This window comes from Phaethon lepturus, unplaced genomic scaffold (assembly GCF_000687285.1).
Source record: "Phaethon lepturus isolate BGI_N335 unplaced genomic scaffold, ASM68728v1 scaffold11870, whole genome shotgun sequence".
Classification (NCBI taxonomy): domain Eukaryota; kingdom Metazoa; phylum Chordata; class Aves; order Phaethontiformes; family Phaethontidae; genus Phaethon; species Phaethon lepturus.
Window position 1 is genome coordinate 49,109 of NW_010509844.1, and position 10,433 is coordinate 59,541.

The 10,433-nt window shown below is 37.2% G+C and overlaps 1 protein-coding gene across 1 annotated transcript in view; it reads left to right on the top strand.

The window, feature by feature from the left end:
- The window catches only part of CACNA1D (calcium channel, voltage-dependent, L type, alpha 1D subunit), a gene marked incomplete at its 5' end in the record, with an annotated part of 122,245 nt that overhangs the window by 48,591 nt on the left and 63,221 nt on the right, over positions 1-10,433 (top strand). The window contains 6 exons of the mRNA XM_010288426.1: positions 879-1,008; positions 3,962-4,021; positions 8,338-8,444; positions 9,560-9,647; positions 10,154-10,265; positions 10,432-10,433. The exon at positions 10,432-10,433 is cut by the window's right edge and continues 74 nt beyond it. Coding sequence (XP_010286728.1) covers positions 879-1,008; positions 3,962-4,021; positions 8,338-8,444; positions 9,560-9,647; positions 10,154-10,265; positions 10,432-10,433 — 499 coding nt within the window. The remainder of the gene's footprint in view (positions 1-878; positions 1,009-3,961; positions 4,022-8,337; positions 8,445-9,559; positions 9,648-10,153; positions 10,266-10,431) is intronic.

A 10,433-nucleotide genomic window follows, 5' to 3' on the forward strand; every position in this document is an offset into this window, starting at 1 on the left:
TTAAGAACACATATGCTGATTGCAAAAATGTTAGATTTGTTGAACATGTCAAATTGCTTTTGGCTTTAATTAATGCTACATATTCTCAGACCAAAACGGCCATCTTACTTAACTAAGATACACTGTGCTCAAATCATCTACTTAATAACAGGAGAACAAATTTCCCCAAGAACCTTCTGATTCTTCAGCAGATTTTAGACATCTTCAGTGTTAGTTGGCAGAACCTGATCCTGCCTTTTTGCCAGTTTAATCCTGGGGCTACTCTACCAAGGTGCTCAGTAGCATTTGTAATAACCTTGGGCTCTGTGATGCTAAGCATATATACAGTTCCACTTCATGCTATGTGGCTGAAACTTAGCAGCTCTGTAATCTTCAATGCCCGCGTGTCATGTAGTTCTATAAGAAAATCCTCACAGGAGATTCTGATATAGGTTGAATCTCTAGCACAATGAGATCTGCAGCCTAAGCCACATCTCACCATATTTTTGACGGCTTTAATAAGAATCAAATCAAACGAGGGATCTGAAATGATTTATTATCTAGCATTGGTCCTTTTGACACTGGCCTCTGTATGTGCACAGTGGTACAGACACCGGAACATGTAATGGTATTCGTAACCCATTGAAAACCCAACGGGAGCTGGGAAATCCTCTCTCAGATTCCTTTGATAAGTGCATCTTCGCTACAGGTGGATAGGACTTTGAATTTATTTACCTTTTTAGAGATCAGAGCAATAACTTCAGCATTTTTACTGCTTTAAGCTGCTGATGGTTGCTCTGTTCTGTCATTCTTGGCAGAGTAATAGAAAACATGTTGTATATTAGACATCTGCTGAATTCCGTTTGCACATGTGGTATGTTTTTGTATCTCTTCTTCAGAATTCGAGTGGGATGCCACAGACTTATCAATCACCACATCTTTACCAATCTCATCCTTGTCTTCATCATGCTGAGCAGTGTTTCCCTAGCAGCAGAAGATCCAATTCGCAGCCACTCTTTTCGAAATAATGTAAGCCCTTCATTTTTATGTCTAGAAATAAGTATATCCTCCCAGGATAGCAATCCTTTGGGACTAGTGCCTGTTTTTTTCAAGTTAAGAAACTTTCCTTTTCCTTTTTCAAGTCATACTTTTTTTTTTCCCCTTTAAAAAAACATAGATCTTTAAAGACAAGTAACTTTATTGATGGAACATCACAGGTGTCAGAACCATTTATTATGTATGTAATGTTTTTCCTTTTTGGCCTATTACTATATCAGAATAAAATATGCTCAAGATGAGCATAATCTTTATCATTTTCATACTTTTTCATACTTTTCAGATGGTGTTCCTGATATGCATTTAATGAATCACTCTTAGTGCTTCTCAGTGTTTGACGCTGATTTAAAAATACCAGTTAAAATTATCACTGTTTATAACATGTTGGGAATCGACTCTGACCTGTCCTCTCTTCTCCTTCATTGACTATTATATGGTCTTGGGGAAACTCAGAGTATCGCTCTGTTAGTGAGTGTGTGCACTCGTAAGGATATTACCTCTTCTTTTAAAGAAGCTGGTGTGGCCACACTAATGAGTTCGAGTACCACCACATCGGACCCAAAGATCCTTGGGTTCCTGATTGGCCAAATCAGAAACTAAACAAGTTTCACCTGTTCCTAAACTCATATGTAAGATGAGGATCAGAGCATGCCCAACTCTTGCCTTAATTCAGAGTCAAATGCCATTTCAGCCTATATACAAACGCCAAAATTTGGAAGTGTTTCTGCATCCTTTTTTAGATAGATTTGTAGAAACAAGATATTTGTAAGAATATTAATTTCAGAAATGTCTCTATTATTCAGTAAAACTAAAACAAATTCCCGAATCCCCCATTTTAAATTCTTACCATAGTAGAAGACTTGGCTGTTGCTCAAATGCACGATTATTAGACAGAGAAACAAAAATAAATCCACTCTTGTAATGACTAATGTTTGTCTTGCACTTGTTGCACTTGTGTTGGTGGTGAAGCAAGCCTGTCATGTTACTGTGACTTGTTCATGCTTTAGACTAGGTATGAAATAGCTGAGATGATGCAGCTGGTAATAATCTGTGGGGACTTTTGGGATGCTTTGACAGAACTTCCAGGCCTCTCCTGTCTTGGATATAAATTGATCTGTAGAGATTGCCATGGAGTTAGAGAAACTCTTCTACCTCTTAGAGGAAAGATGGGCCTACTAGGGCAGTAGAGGTTGTATCCCTCTAGTTCGTGCTAGTGTAGATGCAGCCTCTGGAAGTCCTCTTTTGGCTGTTGATCTTCTCTGAATATTTTTTAGTAACATAAACCAAAAAGGTGAAAACTTTCTTCAAAGATAAAAAGAGGTCAAAGCACAAAGACCCTCGTCATGTACTATTCGGTAGAGCTGTGTGCTTTTTATATCCATAAGACTGGACAAGTGCAATCTTATAAATAAATCACACTAATGGAAAAGAAAAAGAGAGCTGGTGGGCAATACTGAAACTGTTATTGCAGAAAACTGGCTTGAAGGCCTGATAATTGTTTTTGTAGGTAGAGGATTACTAGGAAAATATAAATGGAGAGTGGTGATAACTGAAAGGATTATTCCTGTTTGGGACACAGGCAGGTAAAATGTGTGAGTGATTTCAAGAAGGCATTGCCCTCTTGTTGTAAGTATTCACAAATGCGCCAGACTTGGATATTTTTCTTGTTACTACCTTGAATAATCATGTTCCTTCAGCCAGCCAGCTTGGTAAGGGAATGAAGGTTTACAAACTGGAATGCCTTTAAATTATTTTCTTTTAACTCTAGGAATGAATTCCTTACTGATTAATCTTTGTTGAATGGCTTTCATATGTGCCTATTTTTTCAGCCACAGCAAGAGACAGAAGGATGTGATCTTCAGCTGAACATGGGGAAAAAATTATTTCCTTTTTATGATCTAATAGGAATACTTTCTTTGTGTGTTGTCTCCATTTTATTTCTCCTTCCCATTATATTAGTTGCTGAACCACAGGAAACACATTTCTGTGCACAACTGTTTGCTAGTTGGATTTCTGGATCCTTGAAACTAAACTAGTAGACTACTGCAGTGCGTGTCGATCGCTAAATTATGTGCTAGCGATATGGCCACCTTGGAAGGGTGAAATCTTGGTTGTACTGAAATACATGGCAGTGTTCCTGTCGACAGCAGTGAGGCTAGTGTCACATCCACAATCTTCTTACAAGTTTACATATCGCTGTGCAACTGTTGTGAGTTCTTTTAAATTTCCTACAAATAAATCACTGTTGCATCTTCCAAGTTCAAGAAAAGAGAGTTGTAGTGCTGATTTTAAGTAATTTAGTTATTTCTTAATTTGCTTTGTGACACTCTAGCCCAGTCTGTACAGGAACAGTATAATGTAGCAGAAGGTAGAATGATGTGCAATCTAGAAGCATCCATTGAAGTTTTACTTTTTGATACGATGCTTCGGTTAAAAAAAAAAAAAAGGCTTATTATTAGTAAGTATTTATTCTTTGTGTAAGATTATGTATCTCTGCTAAAGGCTGAAGAAAGTACCTGTGAGAACTGATAGAGGAAAGTCTGAAATACTTGCCTACTGGGTCCTGTTAACTCTTCAGTGGTGAAATCTAATATCAGATGCCACTGTGCTGAGATACATTTTTAAGTAAAAAAAAAAATGGTTGCACAATAGCTGGGATTTTAAACTACATTGTCTAAATTCCCCATCTACTTAGACTAATTCAGGTGGTGTTGTGCATGTAGTCTAAATTGTAAAAATTTATTAATAGATGGATTTCTTACTGTGCCACATATTATACCTTGCAGATACTTGGTTACTTTGACTATGCTTTCACAGCCATCTTTACTGTTGAAATCCTGTTAAAGGTAATGCATTGTTAATTGATCCTTGTTAGCTCAAAAGCAGATTTAGCAATAATGTTTGTAACTTTTTGTTTACCTTCCAGATCCTAGGGTATGCAGATTATGTCTTCACTAGTATGTTTACATTTGAGATCATTTTGAAGGTAACAGGTTTTTAAAGGAAGTTTGTTTAAAAGGATTTTCCTTGTGTGTCACCTGCCAAGAAAAGGCACTTGAAGTGTTCTTCGCCTTTTCTCTAAGCGATCAAAGCTAAACTTTTTTTAAACCAGAGGATTTTTTAATTTGACAGTTCCTCATAGTTTTGATTGGTTATTTTTTACCATTGGATGCATGAAGCAGCTGATTTTTTTATCATTACATCAATTTAATAATTCATTTTTTACCCTTTTTAAACTTACAGTTGTCAGAAAAGGGAAAAATAATTCACTGCGCATGAGCTTTTCCTTCTCCTTGCTCTGGCATTTCCAAAAGAGATAATCAATCTTTTAAGGAGGGAGCATGTAATTTCTCATTTCCTTTGCTGAACTATATTCACAGAGCTAAAATAGTAGATAACTATTTGCTTGCAATAGGACTTGCAAGATATCTTGCATTTATCTATCTATATACTAAGATACTTTGCATTCATCTTGGGCATACATTTAAATACACAGAAAGGCATAAATATGCTTGCTTAAATGTATTACCCATGCATGAGTCAAAAATTGGCATTTTAATGTATAGTTTGTGTACTGATTATTAAGAATATCCATTGGGGTTACTCAGATTTTAGATGGATGAAGCTTACTCTGCCAAAGAAGCCATATAACTGAGGATTAAGTTCACACATAAGAAAATCAAAATTTTTGGTTGGAATTTGCAAAATATTTGTTCAGAAATTTACACGTGATTCCTATAAGTTTCCTGCTGTGCATATTCACCATGAGTTTTTGGTTAAGTAACCCTGATCTATACACTTACAGATTTCTGCTACATTATGAATCTGTACATAAACTTTGCATTTCCAGTTGAGGATTAAGCTTAACAAAATCTCTTCTCCCAGCTTTTGCTCATATTGCTGTGCATACTTTTTACAGTGCAATTTGATTAATACTAATTGATGCAATATTTGGGCTGTTTACAAGATAAGCTGTACTGTAAGTAATAGACTATTTTTATGCTTGCAGATACTCTCCCAGACCTATATTTATTCCCTTATTTCTCATTTTCACCAGTGAGGAGCTTGCTATGGAACTGATTACTCTTATAACATTTGTGGCATTCTAAAATAAATGTGCAGTTTTTTCACTGCTAGAAAAAGGCCAAACTAAGAGAAAGAACAAGTCACTGAAAAGAACTGTAGCATTAGATCAAACTAGTTCCCAGCTGTGAATTTGACAAGCCATGCAAAATATGTTACTACCATTTCTGTGGCAGAAGAGAGTCAGTAAACTTCCGCACATTCTGAAGAGCAGGTTATGTAGTCCCTGCAGCTCCAGTTGCGTTTCTGTAGAAAGAGGAAATATAAAACATGGCATAAAGAGGCATAACTGGATGTGTTAAGAAAAGCAAAATGCCTATTAATTGCAAAAGATTCCAACACTGAGTGACTCAATAGTTACTCAAGGGAAGTAGAAAGCAGTGGATCTTGGGCTGTTGAAATCTGTCATTGTAAAATATTACGAAGAAACAAGAAGGCCCGTCATAGCCAAAAATGTTGATGCTCCTGACTCTACTTTCCCCAGGAAGCTCTGCCCTGCAGTGCAGTCACAGGTATTTATAAAAGAAAATAAATTGTACCATAAAAAAATGTAATGGACTACCAGAACACGACACACGTATGTATACAGTGCCTGCTTTACTAACATGTCTCAGACACTGGCTTTGCTTGCTTATGGCTGGAGTCCTCCATGTCTTCCATGCTGGGTTTTGCGCTGTGCTTTCCACAGGGTCTGTCGTTCAGAAGCTGCGCGTTTTCTGCAAGGAGTAAATTCAAGACTAGACCTGCAGTAACAATAGCTTTCCTTAATTTCCAGGCAAAAAGTATATGAAACTGAAATTAAGATAATCAGAGGCAATATTATCAGCTGCAGCGAAGAAACTTGTAAATGTCAAAAAAAAAAGCATTAAAACAGAATAACTCTCAGCATGTGGAGAGTCTCCCTGCGTTCTATTTTATTGACTGCTCTGCAGACATGAGGATTTCTACATTATACGGTGTTGAGTGTATGAATGAGGATATGAATGACAGAAGAGCTGCAACATCAGTTGAAAGCATTTAAGAATTCTCTTATGTAACCCCTGCAAAGGCATTCAAATCCAACTTACCATCCTGTTTGCAGTACTTGGGAAATGTGAAAACATGAGAGCAAAGTTCAGGTTAGGGCCTTGTGCTTTTAACCTTAGTCCAGCTGTGCTAATTCCACAACATTTAAACCAGTCCCCACTGGTATGGAATTGCAGGCAGGAGGCAAAGGGCAGCACGGGTAGTGCCCCGGGCGCTCAGCTCCGTGAGTGTCCTTGTCCAGCAGCATCTGCTCGCTGAGGGCTGTGTGATGGCGCTCGCCACCTCCAATTTTGGTCTTGATCTGTGCAAAAGAGAGAGTTATTTGCTATAGAGAGTGTTAGTCAAATGCTTCTGCTGGGATTTGTAGTGACTGAAGTATGAGTCTCCATACAAAGATGGGGAGATGTACTTCACCTGTATTTTTAGGTCAATATATCCTTACTTTTGTCTTTACATGCAACTTTGTGTGGTTCTGACTGATAACGTATTACAGTGTAAATGAGTATTTCTAGATAGATGTAGGTTTGATATTCAAGGTTATTTTTAGTGTTCAACTCCCACTGATTTTAATGAGTTTAGCCATACTCTGTAGAGCTGTAAGTGAAAAGAGCTAGGACTGTCTTGGAATTTTTTTAATACAGTTATATTACCTCTCTCATGTCATGGCATAGGTTAAAGCTTTAGGATTTTTGTGCTTCTAGTTTTGAGGAACATTTAGTATTTTGATCACGACAAAAGAAAATTTAACAGGAGGAGAATAAGAAGAGAAGGGCTTCCAAGAAAAATGCATCGTTTGTAATTTGCATCCCTTTGCAGATATATAGCTTTCCCTGACACCGATGGTTTTTCTTGCAAAAGGCCTGCAAGTTTGCGCGCACGAGTAGTGACACAGTAGACCGTGAGATGCCCATTAACAGTTGGTAGCTCTGTTCTACATTGTGGAACAGTCTTGAAAGACGTAACTGTCTGCTGCAAGAGGAAGGGAAATAAAATCTTTTCTATTCCTCAAGATGGAGCGAACAGAACAGAAAGTAATGGATTTAAAATGCACAGTCAATATCAGATGTTTTCTGGCTGGCACTGAGTTTTCTTAGCTGTGGAAAACAATGAGTAGCTGAGAGTACTTTAAGAGGACCATAAGGCTGAAGAAACTAGAATCCGTGTGCCTGAACTGACTAGTAGGTATTTTTCAAAGGTATCTTTATTTTAATTTCAAGTGTAGTTTCAATCTTAATCCATAACTATGGAAAAACCCATGCAAAATTCTACTCAAGTGCCAATTCTGTGCTTCTAATAGCTTAACTGGATTCCTCTGTGCATTTTTTTAACTGGTACTTACTCTCAATTATGGTAGAGGTCTAATTCGTAGATTTAAGAGCCAAATTCAGCTTTGTGATACCTGAGAACATCTGCCTAGAGTCTGTAAGCAGCCATAATTAATAGAGTCTCTGTCACTGGCTCCTAATGAAACCTTGCAAATGATGCATGCAGGTTCCTTCACAAGATACCCTTTGTGTGCTGTATTCATCTTAATCTAAGCACAGAAATAAAAATAATTAAGAGAAAGTCCAACAGGGAGGGCAATGTTTGATATTCCCCATAAACCAGGAAAACTTGGGGATTCTTTTCCATACACAATACAAAACAATCTATGAGTTGTTCCAGGTTATTCCAAGATACCCACTTATGATCTTACCATGTCTCCTGTAAGCCAAAGGCAAATAGCAGTGTAACGCTGCCTTTTGACAGCCTCGTGCTGGTTCTGTACCAGATTTGCCTGTCAGCTTTTTACAATACATGCTCAACTCCTTCAATTCTCAGTATGAATGATTAGGAGTCAGAATCTGGACCTTACAATTCAGTAAGCATGGGAATTTTATGGTTCTTGTAGTAATTTTTCTAACAAAGGCCAAATCAATTCAATGTAGTCAGCTCAGCCTAATCAGTTCCTACACAAAGTATAACATTTGTTGACATGAGAAACAATTAGCACATTTGCTAGTGTTGCTTGAGCAGAATTATTATTATTTTGATGAAATATTTAATGTACGTAGTGGGATTGTTTTATTTGCTTTTAGAAAGTGAGATAACATTGTATGCATTCACACCCTAGGCAAGTGTCTTGTAAACAGCCTAAATGTAAATTTGAATAAATTGAAATATAAACTAAACCTGTAACAATTCTATTTTTAGATGACAGCTTTTGGAGCATTCCTTCATAAAGGGTCCTTCTGCAGGAATTATTTTAATTTGCTGGATTTGCTGGTAGTGGGTGTATCTCTGGTATCATTTGGTATTCAGTAAGTACTATACTTATAATGTGAACGGTTTATTTTTGCTGTGGGGTTTTATACTGAAATCGGTTTTTCAGCTCCTTTTGTTCCCCCACTGTGTGTGGGTGTGCGGTATCAGTATTCAGGGTTTGAAGCGACAAGAGCTAGTGCTTTACACGGAGAGTGTTGTAACTCATTACTAACAGGGGCTGGAAACTACTACTTCCCACTATTACCAAGAGAACATGGAAGAGCACCCTGACACTGTATTGTATAGCAAGTAATTCCTGCAGCTTCAGGAGGTTTATATACCCTCTTTTGTGCTATTGCCACATCTACAATCTAGTTCTACAAGCGTGCCTTTCCAGCATTGACTGACTGGGATATGTAAGTTGACAGTATTTGAAGGGGAGAGGAGTTGTACCTTAATCAGGGCTGTAAGTGGTAGTGAAGAGGTTTTCTTTTTGCTTTGTTTGGATCAGGCTAAACATAATAAAAGAGTCCAAAGGTGGGCATTGATTCACTGAGCAGTTCTGCCTCATTTAAAATCATCTGTGAAACCCCTGGTGACTTAGAAAAGAGCAAGGGCTGGGTGTCAGTCAACTGCTTCCCACTTTGTATTCTGCTTGTAGTAGAATACCTATTACACAAGCTTTCAGTTTCACAATATGTTCTTTGAAAGGCTGGCTGCTACGATTTCCTCAAAATGCAGTCCTAGCTACTTAAAGAGAATGTGAGTCATTTGAGATCTTTTCATCTCCAGCTGGTTGGAAGTAAAGGTATTCATTGATGTACAGGACTTACACAGTGTCTTCAAAAGAGCTTGTCAACACTGAAAAATACTTTGGGGACTATTTTGCTACTGACCAAACTTAACTGCATTACAGTGTCAGACAAGCTTCTGAGCTGTTAATTCCCAAGTTGCTGCAGAAATCAAAATAATTCTTACGGTATTTATGAGATTGATACTATTTTCTAATATTAATAAAGGATAAGTAAAGAAATACTTTAAAAAACCTTGTGTATATATCTTGAAACTTTTTTGAAATTTCATGTATAATGAAGTTGCAAGAACATTATTATTCTTAGTAATAAAATCAGTTACGTTAAAAGTAACAGAATATCTTTTTTTCCCCCCCTAGATCAAGTGCTATCTCAGTTGTGAAGATCCTCAGAGTTTTAAGAGTCTTGAGGCCTCTAAGGGCAATAAACAGAGCAAAAGGACTTAAGGTGTTTATTTTTATTTTTTAAGTTCTATTTCTGGTGGCCTGGTTCTTCAGTCCTGCCTCAGGTTAAAAATTCTTGTGCAAGAAAAATTGCCTAGAGGAGTTCACAGGGTAGGCAAGGACAAAAATCAATTCATGATTCCTAAACATATTAGGCCAGGTTCTGCCCACAGTTCCAGCAGTTTATATGTGAAGGAACACCAATGCCATGGAGAGCAGATTTTGACCGTAATACTTGCTGTGAACCAACATGCCAGAACAACATTTTAATTATTTTTTCCATAATGCTTATGTAATTTTTTGTCAGTTTGTTGATGGGTCTGTGTCACCAGACTTACGGACAAATTTTAAAAAACAAGTTTAATTATGGTAGTAGGTATAACACTGACAACACAAAAATAGTAGTTTCAAAAAACAATCTGAATGTGATAAAACAGACTTTTACGGTCCATATTCTGTGATACCAAGTAACAAGTTGTATTAAAGTATACTTTTTTTCTTTCTTTCCAGCATGTTGTTCAATGTGTCTTTGTGGCTATTAGAACTATTGGTAATATCATGATTGTTACAACTCTGCTGCAGTTCATGTTTGCCTGTATTGGAGTGCAGCTGTTCAAGGTAAGTAGACAAGTTCAAAATTGACACTGCTGCAAGAAAAGCAAAGCTGAGTTGAATGCTTGGTGGCTTGCTGCTGGAACTGGGTTGGTGCCATTCTGAACCAATCATAGTATAAACGTCTTCCTTTTGCATATTCTGCATTTTGTCATTGCTTTTTGTTTCATGTGTAGGG